Source organism: Hippocampus zosterae, chromosome 5 (assembly GCF_025434085.1).
Source record: "Hippocampus zosterae strain Florida chromosome 5, ASM2543408v3, whole genome shotgun sequence".
In the NCBI taxonomy this organism is placed as follows: Eukaryota; Metazoa; Chordata; class Actinopteri; order Syngnathiformes; family Syngnathidae; genus Hippocampus; species Hippocampus zosterae.
The window spans coordinates 19310612-19328930 of record NC_067455.1 but is presented as its reverse complement, the minus strand read 5'-3'; the positions used below and the strand labels follow the sequence as shown (position 1 = coordinate 19328930).

Here is an 18319-nt window from a genome sequence, read left to right as displayed (position 1 = left end):
GAGTGGAGTATGGATGGGGCAGATGCACTCACTCGCTCTCTCTCTCTCTCACACACACACACACACACACACATTTTCTACACATTTTTTCACACATGTGACAAGACACAAATCATTGCCATCATCACACTGGCAAATGCTCAGGCAATTATTTACAGTAACACCCAATTACATATGCAAGAAGGCACCCCAGGATAGGACCTATGGAACACAGTCTAAAATGACATCGACCTGTATACACAGCGACAAATATACATTCCTATTCAGAGTAACTGTTAATCTCAAAGAAACCAAAATGTGGAAGTACAAACTGATTTGTGTTGGTGTGTTTCTTTTCCATGCAACAGTCATACACTCCCCCATCTGGTTGACAAACATCAGACGTTATCAGGACTAACAGGATTGGAATTTCTGTGGTGCATACCAACATTTTTGGCAGCAAGAGTGTGGTTTCATGTAATGAAGTCATAAGCCCATATTTTCAGCAGAGAACCATTATGTGATTGCGGGCATCAATTATGCCTTGGGCTTAAACCAATATCAGGGCTGAGGTCCCTTCAGATGGGTACAATGGTAATTATTTGGCATGCTTTTTCCATCGTCGTCCTTGCATCCCCTGAAACATGCTGTTTCAATTTAAGCTATTACTATTATTAATATTATTATCCATCCATCTATCCATTTTCTAATCCGTTTATCCTTGCAAGGGTCGCGGGCACGCTGGAGCTTAGACGAGCTGTCTTCGGGTAGCAGGCGGGGTACACCCTGAACTGGTTGCCAGCCAATCGCAAGGCACACCGAGACGAACAACCATCTGCTCTCACCCTCACACCTTGGGACAATTTCGAGTGTTCCATTAATGGATGGATGAATGGATGCAACCTACAGTGATGATATTGATGCAAACATCCACATGATTGGTATTATTTGCACGGCTCTACACTAGCTCTTGCACTGGTAGCACTGGTGCGACCGACTGAAAAAGTTAGTCGCACCAACACCGGATTTGGTTGCACCCTTTTTGGGGGGAGGTGCAGCATGAGTATACAGTACAGTATTTGCTGTCGGGTCAAGGCAAAGCAACAGATCATTATAAAATAATGATCAGTCTGACCTTTTTTAAAATGAATGCTATAAAGATATTTCAAATACCTTGCCATAAGCATAAGTTCAACAACTACTTCACAACATAACCAATATAAAACATACTGTTTAATAAGTGTTCATAAGTGTGCTCTGACACACTTGTGTCCATTGAAAGCAATCTGATGTTTATAAATAGTACAGAATTTGGTGGGAGTTCATGTATACCTAATGTTGAGGCCATTCCTTCATTGAACTCAACCAAACTTACACATTGCCCGTTTGGACAAAATGCAATATGTCTCCCCAAGTGAATGATTATTCAACAGTTCAATACACAGCAGACCTCCACTGAAGCAAAGGCACAAGCAGAAGAAGCAAAGTGAGAGAAAAATGAAACGAGTTTGAACGGTGCCAGCTGCTGTTCCATCTGTCGCCATCATGGCTTTTCTTGTGATATGTTAAAACAACTTCCTTGACAAGTGCTGCAGATAATTCTTGATTGTTTACATTTGAAACCCCCTGCTCGTGGGCAGTGCTGTAGTGCAGTGGCCGTATGGTGTGGGCATGAACTTTATGTGCCTGTGTGGTTTCTCTTCAAGTGCTCGGAAGAGCAGAAACCAAACTATATTCATGAGTGCAAATTTTGGTGTGGTTCTCCAATGAGCACCACAGGTTGTTTTAGGTGCCATTTTTTGTTCTGCCAGCCCACTGACCTCATGGGTAACTTACTGATTTACAGGACATCTCGGGTAAGTAGGGCCCACGGGCCACATCCAGCTGTCCACGGTCTTTGTAGCTTTTAAAAAGTCAAACTATAACGTCAAGTATATGCTGCTTTTATTTTGATGTGAATGCGTGTTGGTGGGGCAAGCAAACACGAGCAATAACTTGGTTTCAGTGTTGCCGAAATAAATGCAGTATATTTTTGCTGTATTCAGTGACTTCTCTGACCATTCAAGCAACTAGTTTTGAACAAAAAAAGGCAAATGTTGTCTTATTTTCTGGACAGTGGAGGGAAGAGATGAATTTTCTCCGGTGCAGATTTGAGAGTCCTCAGCTAATTGTGGTTTGAGCTCATAATGTCAGTACACTTTAAAAATAGAGAAAAAATATGGACACTGCCAATGTTTTTTTTTTGGAGGGGGTGAATGTTCACAAACTAGTGCTTTGTTGTTAATATGTGAAGATGCTCCATTTTGATGTGACTGATTAGAAATTTATTCACCAGATCTTTTCATTTTTATTGTCCAATTATGACACGCTATACCAGGGATACATAAGTGGCAAAAGTTACTGCTTCATGAAATTCGCATTTGTGTTAGCATGTTGATGTGCCCCTCAGTAACGGTCTCAGTTTTTCACATGGAAGCTTTGAAACATAAATTGCCCATCTCTGACGTAATCTGACACCCCTTGAGTTGAGCAGCCATTTGCGTGAGAGCCAGCAAAATCAAAGCCCGCGCCACAACGGTTGTTCATACTTTGCAATGCACAACGATGTCACCTTTAAAATATAAGCCCCACCAGTAATATTTATTCTAAAGTTGACCCGAGAAAGCAATCGTTATGACTGCTGACTTGACTTTGCCTTTTTGACTGTAAGATACGCTGCCTACGGTCACTGAGCTGCAATATGCTTGGAACATAAATGTGCACTGAGGCAATCAAATCTGGCACGCACGCCGTTTTCACTGAGCATGTGTACTTGCGCACCACTTCTGTGCATCCCTGACTATATTCATAGCAGATACTGCATTTCATATTATTAGTCTATGACAGTCCCGAAACGATTGGTCAACCATCCCTGGTTTGTCATCTCGCCATTGATTTTGGATACCTGGTGTCCTCATTAGAGTTGCGGGTGAGCTAGAGCCCATCCCAGCCAACTGTGAGTGAGTCATTATTTTAAAATATAATTAGTCTGCAATGACCCTCAGAGGCATGGTTTTTTTTTGTTTTTTTTTTGTGAGAAGGAACTAAAGCGGTGGTTCCCAAACATTCTCTGCTTTTGTACACATCAACGTTTTTGTTACAGCAGGGGTACCGCCTAACCTCAAAGTGCTTATAGTTTTACGAAAGTAGAACATAACATAACACTGTCCTGGCATTAGCCCTCCCAGCTGAAGAATTATTGTCGCAGGACCTTCCATAGAGACAAGAATTCTTGATGGATGGTCAACCAACTCCAATGATTTTAAATCCAAAAAAGAATAGATTATCATGGAAGATAAGAAAAAAGGTGATTGCCGGAGAATATGGTCTGGATTGTTTCCATTCAGTCCCATCTGAGTCTCATTAGATGGATGAGTGCGTGGCTGTCAAAGTACAATATTACACCACTGAGTTGTCAGCAAACTAATTGGGTAGCAAAGACCATTTCCAACCCAGGGATCCAATCTTTTAGAAGTCCATGTGCTGAGACTCTGATAAGAGAGTTCACGTCTAATGCATTTAGTAAGAGATAAATTCTTTCTCATATTTACTGAACTTTGTGTAAATATTGTTAGTCTTTTGCAGTGGATTAAGTAAGACGAAATTTCCCAAAAGTGCACCCAGTGATGAACGTACAGAGCACTGCAGCACATTGCTGATGATCAGGCGGTATATCATAAATCATCATCTTCGTTGATTTGTAGTTTTTTTTTTTTTTTTTTTGCTAGAAATTTAGTTAGCAGTGCATTCCATGTGTTTCACTTCACCGTTTTGAGGGATTTCCGCTGTGAAATCTCATTGATATTCTGTAGATGTAGGACCCAATTCATGAATCAAAAAGTGAGATTGGCTGCTCCGAGAGAGCCTCCTGAAATATAAAAGCGCACGCACAGAGGGATGCAATTCTAATACAACGTGAAATTTCTGAGTCACCCAGAGAAAGAAGGGAGTTCAAAAGAATATTAAACCTAAAGGGGGGGCAGAGAGGTTTATCTAAAGTCAAGGACTTTATTTCAGAATCATGCCCACCATTTTATTTTTGTCTATATTTACAGCGTCTGACTGATGTGTGCGGTTATGAGGCCAGGGGATTTATTATGACCCCACTGACTGATTGACTCCTGAGTTCCCTTTCATCCTCTCTGGGGATATCCACATGTTTATTCCCAACAGGGGGAGAGTAGATCCGTCTTGAGAATATGTCACCTGCCACCTTGGCCCCCAGGGACTGCGTTAATATCCGTACACGTGAACATTACTGGCTCAGAGTTTCCTATTATGGCGCCTCACACAACTTCTCCCTGCATGCTCTGGCACGGAGGCCTTACACATAGTACATGCAAAAGATCAAACAACCTCACCAATTGAATTCAAATGGGAAATTTCTTGTAATGCATAAAGTGAGCAGTGAAGCGACGGGGGATGTTCTCTGACCAGAGCAATACAGAGGAAGCGCATGTTTGAACATGTACCTCCAAGCCATGATTAAGACCTGCAGCACAAGCATTACAAATGTACGTCTCTTGTTTAACATTTCAAATCGGGTATCTTGAAAAAATGTTCCGCAGAGCAGAACTCACCGCTAAAGTTGAATTGAATGTCGCCGCTACGTTTGGGCGATTGGAGTATCATTTGGTGGGTGGAGGAAAGTGGTGATGGAGGTGGAAAGGAAAGGAGGCATGCTCACTGTTAAACTTTTTGACTCTGGAAGTGCACCTCAAAGTGTCTTGTCGCGGGTCTTAAAAACAGAGACTCCTGTCTCTGTCAACATTCTTAACTGTTTGTATTTAGCCTTTCTTTGTTTACGATTCATCCTTAGTCCTTGACTCTTTTCTGTTTGAATGGACTTCTCTGTAGATAACAATATAATTTTGAGATGGATTGTTGATCATTTGTCCTTGTTGTGTAAGCAAAATCCTGAGTAAGCGCTCATCCGTCTGCTTTATTAGCACTCGCTGTATGTCTGAAGCAGAGTAAACTGCATGCCTTGCCACCCATGGTCAATATAAATACCACCCTGTGTGAACATTTCAGTGAGGGTGAAATAAGCAATAGCTTAATGCTCCATTTGTACTTTGATGCTTACAGTCCAGCCAGTGGGATAAAAGGTGAATTAAATGAGGAAAATATTTTTGCCTTATAGCGCGGCCATGATAGCAACCGCGGAAGCATGCGCGTCCCTTCAAAGATTCTGGCAACAGCAGTGACTCTCTCAATTTAATCGATTTTAAAATGAAAAGTCAATTTAAGAAAGTTGAAAAGAGAACGATGGGCACAGGGAAGGGTGGGGGGTAGCATTCTCTTGCACTCAAGCAGTAAACTAACCGCCGCGCAGAGCAGGCAGAGATTTCAGCTGAATTATCTCCCACCTCACATTTGCTCTTAGGCAAGCAGTTTAAAAGCCAAGCGATTGAGCCAGCGATCCAATTTGAAATGCAGAAATGATTAGAGCAGCTTGCCTCATTTCATATCGAAATTCTCTGATTTATGACAGGGCACCAGCCAAGATCTATCTCTAAAGGGAGTTAGTGTGCAATTCCCGCTTATTTCCGTTATTTAGTCTCCCAGCCGCAGATGCTGTAGCCTTAGAGAGGGGCTGTAAAAGGAATTGACGCATTACGTAGGTATCTTTTCATCTCAGCCAGATGTAACTATGGCCATTCATATGAGGCATTACCCATTTTGTGTCTCATGTTGGCATACAACCTCGTTTCTGGGAGCAAGGAAAAATGAAAACTATGTCGCACTTAACCACGCACATACATATACACCATTTTTGGGAACACGAATAGCAGTAAGATACGGGCTGCAAGGTTAGCTTTGGCCAATTACTGTATTAGAAAAAAATTTTAAAAGGCCCTAGCAACCCATCCATCCTTGAAGCTAAGAAAATATTAAAACGCGTGGCGATAACGAGGGCTGGAGGAAAATCTCTCTTAATGAAATTTCCAGTTGACCACATGCAATTTGTTTCATCGCGGTGAACAACTAATTGCAATGGACGTTATCAAGGTGTGAGTGTGCTGTCTGCTGTAAACTGACTGGTAAAACAGCTACAAATCCTTTATCCTCACTCCTCACTGTTGGAAACAAATAAACCTGCCAGCACTATATTAGCTTGTTTCTCTTATTTGTGCTGTTAATGTAATCTAGAAGGCATTTGTGAAATGAAAAAGTCAGCTGTGCTAATGCACAGTGTTGTTCGGATAGTATTTCAGTTTGACTTCATATTCCAAAAGACTTGTGAGTGGCTGTTTTGTTTCCATGACCCTGCTTGTAACCCAACATGTTAGTAAACAGACATTATTGAAATGAATGGAAATGCAAATAATCAACAACTATATGCATATACATATATGCATATACAACTCTACAACTATGATATATAATAAGCCTTTGGATCCGTGCATGTGGCGCTGACAGCAAACACATCACTTAACACAAATATCACATAAATACGGTGTTGCTCACTTTTCCGCTTTGATATATTGATTTGGCCATTGTTGTCCCACCCTGACTTGTAAGTGGTACATTTATGCTTACCCAGCAGCCAAATCATGGACGGAGAAACTTGTTGTGGGTATGTTCTTTAGTGTAAATTAGCAGCACTGTTATGTCACAGTGTGCGGAATTTCACTCATCGACACCTTTTTGTGAGGGGGCAAATTTAATTTCACGCTTGATGGGTGGGCCAGCACCCCATAGACCCAATTGTTTGCGCACAAAAAAATTAAAAAGTACATCTTCCGTAATATGTTTTCTTTAAAGTCAATGAATGTCATGAGATATTCAGACAGAGCGGTTTTGATTTCTTAGTTGTCTAAATCCTGTAGCCGTGGGATCAGAAGATGAATCCAGTGCAAGTCAGTGACCTTGGTTAGAGGAGCCAAAAAAAAAAACCCTCCAAAAAGGCCTGAGGAAAATAATCATTCCCACCAAGGTTCGTATCGATTTCACCTGCCCTGACCACAGAGCGGGTTAAGAGCAGCCACTGGTGGTGAAATGGTCAGCGGTGATATCATTAGCCTGTTGTTTACACTGGGAAGCTGGGAGTTAGAGGCAGGCTGAGTGTCACAAGACACTTTCTTCTTTACCTCCTTCAGCTGATCAGAGGATCATGGTATCAAGGAGGGATTAGTAGTGACTTGGGATTTGTGTGATTGGTTAATTTATTGCGGCGATGGCAGGTCTTTCATCTATGGCAACATTTAATCAGCGCAGCCACAGAGGCTATTACAGGTTAGCTCCTTTCTGGAGTCAGTCCGGCTGTGCCATCAGCTCTATCACAATTCCCCTGAAATTTCCAAATTATCTGGAACAGGCTTTAGCTTCTCCGTAATAAAAATTAGAACAGATTCCTGATAGAAGCTTTTGCTCACGCAGGGCCAATTATAAATAGTGCAGCCCTGCCTTGGAAGACGGAAGGGGGAGGGAGAAAAAAAATCCAACTCTGAGAGATGTGCACGGAACTTATCGTTCAACCCCTGCTCTGCTCTGATCCAAATCCGTGTGGCTGAAAATTGATATTAGATTTTATCACAGACGCCTAAGTCTCCAAAAATCAATGAAGGTTATCTTTTATGTTGCAGCAACTTGTGGAAATATTGATTTTCATTTTATAGCGAATTTGGAGCATCCGTTTGTAATCACTTCCTCGCTGACTACACTGTTTGGGTCGGTGTATCTCTTACACGAGGAAAGGTAACGGAGCTCAAGAAAAAAAGCAAGAGAGTATTGAAACCACTGAGGTGAAGGCAGAGGGCGGATATACAGTTACACACAATTTGTTTGCGCGTGTGTGCCGGGAGTTGAGCAGGTTCTATCATCTATCAAGTGTGTTTTTATTGGCTTGTAATTAGAAATGATATCAACCCCCTACGTCATGTTTAGTTAACATTAGTGTATACCTTTAGTCTGGTACACATGTATGCTGGTTGGAGGGCAAGTTTGTTTCCATAAAACCAGTGCATCATTTTCGCTCTGGCTTCAGGGAAATAGTAATTTTCTGCCTGTCAATCTGCATTTCTCTGCATAGTAGCCACTAAGGCCAACTGATCCGGTTGTACAAATGTTTTCATTTGCATTTGCAAACACTCCTCCCTGCAGTGACGCCACACTATCTTAATCCTAAATATGTTGCCCGCACTTGCTCTTGCGCATCTCTTTGTCTTTGTGGCGGCTGTTACATGCATGCTTCCAAGGCACAATTTTGTCACTGTGGATGAGTTATGTAAATCTGCAGTAAGAAACTGTCATCACTTGTTTGCTACAAGGGTGAAGCCAAGTAGATTGGAATTGACGGTTCACTCAGTAAATTGTAATTACCACTCTGACCAAAGTAAAGCAACAAATAGAAAGTGTTGTGAGAACAACGTCTTACACTTAGAAGTCAAGTTGGGGTGGTTTTCAGTCTATGTGGGCTACGTCAGGAGCAGCTGGAATATCATAAATTCCCAAAGGCTCTGGGGGATGGCAGTAAGGCCTCTCGCTGCTGAATAAGAGATGGCTCCAGTCTGGAGATCTAAGAAAGGGTTAATCTGATTCCCATTTCAGATAGTCGTCCTAGCAACAATCGGCCGGTCTGCTCTGCTTCTTTGACAGGGGTGTGAGATTTTCAGGTTAGCCAGATAGAGGACTTTATTGTGAGGCTAATTTAAAATGTGAAATCCAGGATGACTTAAATTACAGAGGTCGTCTTTCTCTCATCTGCTGCCAAGGCGGGATAAGATGATGCCAAGAGAAGAAATAAGAGTATCAACCATGCAATTTACTGTCTTTTTTTTTTTTTTTTTTTTTGGTTATCGCTTTGGCGGTGCAGTTTCTGCAGAGGAATATACTCTAGGGGAATTATATATAAATAGAACATTCTCATTTGGAGCCCATATTTGGTTTACAATTCCTTACGAAATCGCTAACAGATCTTCATTGTCTCCGTGAGATTTTTTCGCCCTTTCCTCTAAATAAATAAAATAAATAAATAAATAAAAGCCTGGTTGTCCTCTAGCCTGTGACTAGATAGAGTTCATGAAAATGGGTGGGGGGGTTGGAGGGAGAGGAAAAGGAGGGCATGCAGACACACTGCCCCAGCACAGCACTCATCTTATGTGCATATCTTTGCCAAATCAGACCTTTGACATGCTCAAGTGACATTTGCATTCATCCTTCAAGGTTGTTGCCAAGCTCAGAAATAAGTAAAAAAAAAAAAGACCCGTTTATTTTCCAATGCACTATGCAGATGGACAGCATTGGGATGGCACGCCAACCCATTTTCGCAAGCCGTTACTAGTTTAGTAACACACAAATAAAAGAAGGGCCTCAGGGTTGAAAAGTAATGGCATTTGACGTACTGACAGTTTTCCCTTAAGTAACAGACTTGTGCGCTCAGGTGCACACTCAACAACAGCATTCCACAACGCACTAAACGAAAGCGAGCATCGGAGAAAAAGAAGCATATGATAGGCGAGTAAATGCGGCAAGCACAGACTGTAGCACTCTCACACGCAAGCCTATTAAAAGGATGTTGTACTGTCTCTTTTCTTTTTCCACTACCCCACCCCCAAAAAATAACCATGTTTGACCTCTGACCAAGAAGAAAAATGACTTTACACGTTCAGTATAATTTTTCAGCATATTATAAAAGCTCTGACCTCAATCGCCCTTTGAAATAGATACTGATTCTTTAAATTCTTCCCTGCTTGTTTCAGGAAATAGTGAGATCCTGCTGATAGCGTGGTACAATGTGCCCAAAGTTCACCACAGAACACTCCCTTCCTTCTTTCTGAAAGTCATCGCCCCTTTTCCTCATACTTTCTTCATTTCAGAGGAACCGGAGAGTCTCGTGTAAAAGGTCCTTGATTTTCAATTACTTCTTTCAATTCATCTTTTGCCTAATTTTCCCCTCCTTTCCAACCACAAATGCATCCTTTTGTCAGGGGGCCATCACCAATATATACTGTACCCTGCCCATCCCTTTCATTTTTAGAAAAGGATTCGATGGGCTGTCAAATTATCTGGATACGACCGACCATTCGGAGCAGCGGATGCGTAAATCGTTGGTTATTAGTGTTTCTCTAATCACCAAAATAGGCAACTGATTAATGTTTGTTATCTGCCCCCTTCCAGAAGACGAAGAGCACGGTCCCGGTGGTGCTGAGCGCCGGCCCCAAGTGGCTGCTGGATGTGACTTGGCAGGGAGCAGAGGACAACAAAAACAACTGTGTGGTGTACAGCAAAGGTAAGCAAGCAACACTTGAATGGTGTTATCTCTCCACACTGCAACACGGCACAGCATAGCATCGCCGCTAAAACACAGACGCTCCTCCATCCACTCAACTCCCACCTGCCTGTCTCCTGGTCTCGCACGCTCTCTCTTTTGCGCTCCTCGCTTCTCTGAGCCACACACGCGCTCAAATGTTCAGAGGACCAGGGCCGTGAGAATGAGCGCACAGCATTACGTGCGCACACTCAGTTGCTATCTGTTTTCCTCATCTAGCAAGTAATTTATATCATCAAAACCCTGATCAAGAACTGAGAAACATCACTTGACACAGAAAGTTAATTGTCTCTAGATGTCACTGCCGTAATGAATACACCGCCTCTTCCTCTTTTATATTGTCTTAGAGGAGATAAAGAACAGAAGTGAGGTGGGGTTGCCACTGCTTCATTTGTTCCTTTTCTTCTACTCTGTACCGGTAATTGCAATAATGCAGTGAGACTTTTACAGAGCTGTCTCAATGTCTGAGGTCGTCATGTGCTGGGCGTTCTCCAAGTGCTGTGGTTTCCTCCCACATTCCGAAAAGTGCGGTAGGTTGATTGGATACTCTAAATTGTCCCTAAGTGTGACTGTGGGTGTTAATGGTTGTATGTATTAGGGATGTGAATCTCAGCACTGAGGACGATTCGATACACATCTCGATGCACTGCCAGCGATGCGATACTTAAACGATACATGGAATTTTCTGGCGATACGATGCGATACATTTCACCGTCGTCACGATGTGATACGATGCGATACACATTAAGTTCAAATCAATGCGATCCGATACGATACAATGCAATTTGTTGCGATATTGTGCAATTAAACATGATGCAAATAAGCAAAGAAAAAAAGCTTTTAAAAAGATGGAATTCAGTATGGTATTACAAAAAGGATACCACTTGATTCCTTATAAACAGTATAACTTGTAAAACAACTTATTTAAGCCCTTTCACAATTGGGTTTTGTGCAAAGAAAATGTAAACAATTTGGCACCTGAGACTCACAGCTGTTGCTATAGTGTAAACACAAACAGACTATTCTCACTGAGTGTCTTATATGAAATATAATTATATATATATATATATATATATATATATATATATATATATATATATATATATATATGAATCTATAGCGCAAGATGTCCACCCATCCACTGTAAGTGCAACTCTTTGCGCACTGTTCAGCGACACAGTTATCTCACTTCTCACTTTGTTGTACACATCGGGAATATGTTTGTAAGTGAACACAGACCTGTCTGGTATTTTATACCTGGGTTCCAAAACGTGCACGAGCTGTCTGAAACCCTCGTTGTCCACCACGCTAAGGCTGGAGGTCTTTGCATATGAAATAAGCAGTGGCCTTAGTTATAGCCATTGCGCGGTCACAGTGAGTTGCAAGGGGACTCCCAAAATAAGAGGCAATTTTTTTCTGATCCTGACCTGGTTTACCAAGAGTTTCTCCGGTGTCCGACGAGGAACTGGGCGTGGAAGCGGGGGAGCGGGAGGGAAACTTGTCGGTGATCTGATGCCATCGTTTTAGGTGGGTCTATATATTTGTGGTGCTGCCGTTGTATGGCTTCTTAGTGCGACATTCCGTGCAAATTATGGAGGTTTTATCAAGCTTTCCGTCTTTCTTTTCGAAGCCGTAGTATTTCCAAACATAAGATTTGAATGTTGCGGCTGCATTAAATATAGTAGTTTCCTCGCCTCCCCTTGCGCTAACTTCCATAATGTTTCGCTAGTTGTGTACTGGACTGTATGTGTGACGCACGGCTACCGTCCGTATTCAACACAAAACGCAAAGCAATGATGGTGCATTCACTGCGCCTAGGAAAGGGCAGATATGTGACGTTTAACATGAATAAAACGGCGCTTAAATCGGATTTTACCGATACCCACCAATGCATCGTGATGAATCTCGATTTCACCCGTCAATCGCGTCGTACCCAGTGAATGAGCCGATGCACTCGGATCGTGCACGTGCGCATCGATGTATCGATTAATTTCGATTATTTTCCACACCCTTAAGTATGTATGTGTGCCCTGCGATTGGCCGGCAACCACTTCAGGCTAGTGAAGACGGCTGGCACAGGCTCCAGCACGCCCTTGTGGGGATAAACAGATTAGAAAATGGATGGATGGACAGCCAGAGTTGTGTAGAAAAAATAATAATTTGATTTCCGTGAATCTTTTCAGAAGTGTGGTGGATCGATAAAATAAAATAATCAATATGAATAATTCATTGAAGAATCTGATCAACATATAGAAATTCATTGTCAGTGAGACACTTGACAGCCAAACTCGAGGGGTGCGACAAGCTGTGTAAATCTGCACAGGGGCAGGCTAGACAGGGTGTTGGTATTTTCCTCAACGCACCCCGATAAAAAAGGGCAGTTTGCACCATCAGGGATGTGAACGCAGGCAACTCCATTTGCCGCCAGCAGCTCCTCTCAGTTCCTTGAAAGACGGCACACTCATACACGGAGAGATCTGTGTGCGGAAACAGAAGCAGCAATCCATGCTTGACCAAAATGTTATCAACCCTCTTTGTCAGTGCGGCAACAGACAATGTAAGAGCGTACCCTCATTGAATACAGAGCTACAGGTGACCCAGAGCTGCATGCCAGTTCATACCAACTTTCAGTAACCAAAATGTCAGATGTATTGTCAAAGAACACACCCTCACTACGATGGAGCATCCAGCATGCCGCCAAATTCCCAAACGGGCGCCGTGAGGCTTTCCCCTCCACAAAAATCAGGATATGACAGCATTTCTGCATGCGGCATCTACAAAACTAGAGTTCTAAAATTTGTTGGACATTATATGCAAGATGCTTACAAGTGTGAACATCACTAACACTTTTATTAGAGGCTAATAAAAATGTGAGAGTTCTGCAGTCATAATTGGGTCTTGATGGGTGTTAAGTGAGAGAAGCAAAATGAATACATCAACAAACCACATGTGTTCAAGATCGCACGGGGTGACGTGAAGAGACTCCACTTCTCACTCTCCAAAAATGATTACCCTGTGACAACACCCCAAAAGCTGAAATGGAGAGTCTTCTTCCTCAAAGTGAATAAATGGCAGGAGTGGGATTTGCAACCCGGCTTTTCAGTCTCCCAATTCTCATCTACTAATCACTAGACTGCACTGGGGAGTTATCCTCTTAACCGGCTACTTAACTTTGTGCTCTTTATCACCAGATCATTAAAGTTTTGATAAGCTATTAAAGAAGATTACGTACTTTTTTAAAATCTTCTAATCTTTTTGCTGAGAGACTTAGTGTATGAAACAAAACTGAGGCTGCAATAACAAGATTTCACACTTATTTTTTTTTTTTAGTTAGACAATTTGCTGTGCCACATGCAAACTCACTAACAGTCACTCAGCTGTGTCACTCAGAGTTGCTTTGTTTGTCACTTTCATTTCGATCTTATTCATTGAACACAATGGCGTCCCCACGCATCCCCGTGTGACAGTCGTTCTGTATTGTACTGTATTAAGTTCATTCTTGGGGAAATCCTCCAAGCGAATCATTAAACGCTGATATATGATAACAGGATACAACAAATTAATTTTAATTGAGTCACAGAAGTTGAATATGCACTACATCTCAGATGCAGTCTCTGTGTATGCGTGTGTGTGCAGCTTCTAGAGGGAGAGTGAAATAGAAAAAAAAAAGCAAAACACTGAAACGAACATTGAATTGTGGTCTTTCGGCGATAATTTGGAAATTGGAATGTTAAAGTGTCACCCCCATAGTGTGGGGTTGATTAAAGGCTCTTCCTTTCCTCTCTTCGGAGTCCAACTGCAACTTTCCTCCCACCTTGAAAAACTGGGGCCCAGATTGTTTATATCTTTACCCTATGCGGCTTCCCCTCTGTCGGCTGCTTCATTGCTCCTTGAGATGTGTTACTTATGGAAAACAGGGAATATCTCACTGCACAGTATGCCTGCAGAATATGTTTTGGCTCACGTTTCAGTGGTCCCGGCTCGCTTTATAGCTGCTTGCGAAGATAGTAGCCGTTTGCGTTGGATTTCTGCCAGTATGAATCTATGGGGGAGTGTCGGACTGTTGATTGGTTTGAGTGGTTACAGTGTACTAGTCTACACTGTGATTTCTGCTTTACACTTTATATGACTGCTCGTCATCTGGCCCCAATACTTCCTCAAGTGAGCGAAATATTGTGGAGTGGTAGTCAGAGTGTCCGCGAATCAGCAAAGAGAATATGGTGAGTTGTGCTGTAGCAGTGTTTTATGGATGATATGTCTGCAGTGGAGAGTGGAACAAGCAGGAGGATTCTTTGGTGAGGTGCCCCGTGGGGCATTCCTGGTGACCGACACCGTGATAAGTGAGCTTTAGGGTGTAACAGAGTAACCAGTAAGTTTTAGCTGCGTATTGTTTATTAAATTTTTTATTACAATTTTAAAGGATTAAAATCACATTGTGGTCTCTATCATTTAGTGCGTATTTTTACTTGAGTTCCTTTTTTTAAAATACTACACAAGTAGTGTTTTGAATTGTACGCAAATGAACTTGAAGTGGGAAACATTTGCAGCTTTGTCTATTACGTATATTTAAAATGAATATCAGATTAATTGTGGTTCAAAATACCAGGTTGTATGCAAATTGAGTTAAAATTGTTCATGCGCTGTCCTGCTCTCGGTCTCAGGCAGACATCACAGTAAATATTATTGCAGGACTCTTGAGAAGGCATTCTGTGCTTCACATGCCGTTTATAAATCAAGAATGATCAAGTAGAGCATTAGTACCGAGGCCACACTAATGCAGTGTAGAAAATATTATTGAAGTAAATGCAAGTATATGTGATGTATGGCCCATTTTCTGCTTTGTTGCAGCCTATTTGATTTTGTTGGGGGGTGGGGATAGGAAAGTTTCATCACTTAAAATGTGGAAGGCAAAACCTTCAAGGCTTGAGGCATTGAAATTTCTCAAATTCATGAATATAAATTATTTGCAACTAATTTTAATTTGTTTAATTTTTTTTAAGAGTCTGCAATAGCCCTGAAGTGGCATAATGACAAATGCAATATCTGCTTTTCTCAGGCCGCCACCGTGGCCCTGTTTGTTTTACATTAAACTCCCATGAAGAGCCTCAGCAGCCAGCCATTACTAAAACGCTCAACTCTACCACTGTGCTCTCATTATCAAGAAATCCACCTGGAACTCCCACAATGCTTCTCTCCACACTCTGACAATTTCTTTGAAGCACAGAAGTTCTAGAAACAGGCAGAAAGTCTGCGGAGTAATTATGTGTTACACTAAGAGTGGAGCACCAGGAGCGAGCGAGGATGACAGACAGGGACCTGGAGACAAGAAATTTTCTCTGCAGATGCACAACCGATTGATAAAGTCACTGAAAAAAAACATTGAGACGTTGAACAAAAGCACAGTGTATAGGCACCATGATTGGAAGATGTTTAAACCGTAGCCACGATTGGTGTTATTCTTTAGCCTAACACCCCAAGTTACATTTTAGATCCTGATCACATAGCAACTGTACTCAAGCAACTCCAAGAGTCACATTCATATTCATCTATGATATGTGGAATTTTCACATTTTATATTTACAGTACTGTGTACAACAACAAACGCACACAAGCTCGCTAGCGTGTCATCGTTGTGGGGCCTTGCGTGGAAACATCAGCAGTTCTTTTAAGCCGCTAGAATGTCTGAGTCCAAATTCCACACTCTAGTCCAAAGTTCACACAGCCATTGTAGTACACCAGACATGTCCAGCTCGGGGCCTGGAGGGCCACTGTCGTGCCTGTTTTCCAGCTCTCCCGCCTGCAACGCACCTGATTCAGATGATCAGCTCATCAGCCAGCTCTGAAGCAGCATTAGAACGATCCTGATGATTTGAATCAGGTGTGTTGCTCCTGGGAGAGCTGGAAAACAAGAAGGACATCGGCCCTTGAGGACCGACGTTGGACACCCCTGTAGTACACAGACAATTGTGCTTAACTGTAGGCAATGAACTAAGCATCTGATTATTTCATTTGCCCACTTGAAAATTCCTCCAGGTTCAGTACCCGCTGACATGAGGCTCCATTCATATTTAGAAAAAAAAGACATCTTTATTTTTTAGTCGATTCCACAGTGGTAGGTATTTTCTTCATTGCCTGCATTGTCCGTATTTGTGCTTGCCCCATTGTTACCTGATATTGACGCCCACTGAAACTCTACACACCCAACGTGACCGTATTATGTGCCATTATTCAGAGGTCATCTAAACTCTTCAACTGTAAGCCTCTTAAATCAGACCACATTCACATCCACCATGTCGCGCAACTCTCCGGCGCAACTTAGCCCATTGTTCATACAGAAATGTACCAATGTAACTGGGATGTTTTACATAAGCCCGAACAGAGAATAATTAGCTAACTCACTGAGTCTTTGTATTATTTCATAGTCACTAAGTCCTCACAATCAGATCCTTTTTATGCCGCATTTTATGACCACCACTGGCCGACTGAAGCCCTCTGAGGCAAAAGATGAACTAGCGTGGCCTGTGTGCACACATGCGGCACTTCCCTTTTGTTTCTATACTTTAAATGCCCGCTTGAATGTTTGGTATGAAGCCATTTGCATTGCTTTTTTTTCATTTGAATAAAATCTAAAACGTTTTGTTGCATGCTGCTGGTGAGAGTTGAACATTCAACCCTCTTTTTTTAAAAAGACTGCAGCAATCGAGGCATGCAAGAGTTTATGATCCGTTATCTTGGAACGCAACAAAATGGTGTGACTGAATAAGAATTAAACAATTGACACAAAAACAAATTTCATTATCGGTGCATTAAAACAAAACTGTACCCTAAAGGAGTGCCCACCACAGCTTAGAGCAGCCGACTAATTCAGTTTAATTAAAAGACAAGAGAGATCAACAGAATTGTTTTCATTAGGAAATTATTAATGATTCCGCTGGAACAATAATTGATTGCGCTGCGCCATGCGATAACTCGGTGCGGTCAGGCTCGATCCAGAGCTGGGTAGAAAGGAGTGGTTGGTTCTGAAGCTGAAGCTTACGCATTTGTAATAGAGACGGTATAAAACAAGCTTTACAAAGACAAAAGGGGCAGAGGAGAAGGAGTGGATGGAAGGTAGAGCGTAGCAAAATCTAGATGAAATAGCAATCACAGTGGGCTTTAATATCGCATTTAAATAGTGACTGTCTCACCTCATTAATCCAGTCCAACATGTTTTTTTGTTTGTTTTTTTGGTGAGTTTTTTTTTCATCCTAGGTCTATATTACATGTCCATAGGCACACTGTCCCACTTTGTCGCTGCTCCATTCAGAGCCATGTGAAAGCCGAAAGCTCCAGACGCTTCCCCGAGCAGCCTTTTATGCTCATTGTTCTCCCGCTAGGCAGGCTGTTTCCCTGCTAGACTCTATAGCGCAGGCACCAGACGACACACGCTCTGCCACTGCACCCACGTTCGCCACAAACGGACACACACTCGACGCCATTACCGAAAATTCGCATAATGGATGCTGACACATAAATGTCCATCTGCGTTCGCCGCAGGCTAAACCCCCAGACAAAAACAACAATAGAGGGAGAGCATGTAAAGGGAGTGATGGGCGCTGATGAGTACTAAATTGTTTTTTTACAAATAGTAACGCAATTTTTGTGTGTGTGTGTGTATGTGTGTGTGTGTGTGTGTGTGTGTGTGTGTGTGTGTGTGTGCTCTTGCATTTTTGGAGGATGCGCTTCTGATCTGTGAGTGTGTGTGTGTGTGTGTGTGTCTGTGAGTGTGTGTGCTTGCGTGTGCAGGAGAATAGCCCCGTTGCCCTTGTATCGGTGCCATTGAGGGTGTCAGGCTAATGAGCGTGGGCTGTCCTTTAAGCAGGAGGGTTTGGGTTGTGCCATTCACTCTGCATATTTAAATGCCTTGTAGAGCTTAAGTAGGCCCACTTTTCCATGTCAGGGCAGCGTTCAATCCTGCTGCGGCCATTAATTATGATACCTTTGTGCTCCAGTGTGGCTAATAAGAGTGATGTATTGCACCCTCGTGGC

General features: G+C 42.3%; 1 protein-coding gene across 3 annotated transcripts in view; it reads left to right on the top strand.

The window, feature by feature from the left end:
- The window catches only part of zfpm2a (zinc finger protein, FOG family member 2a), a 122853-nt gene that overhangs the window by 63815 nt on the left and 40719 nt on the right, over positions 1-18319 (top strand). For 2 of the 3 annotated variants that reach the window (XM_052064633.1, XM_052064630.1), the window contains exon 5: positions 10141-10252. In XM_052064633.1, coding sequence (XP_051920593.1) covers positions 10141-10252 — 112 coding nt within the window. The remainder of the gene's footprint in view (positions 1-10140; positions 10253-18319) is intronic. The other variant, XM_052064632.1, reaches the window with a different exon arrangement.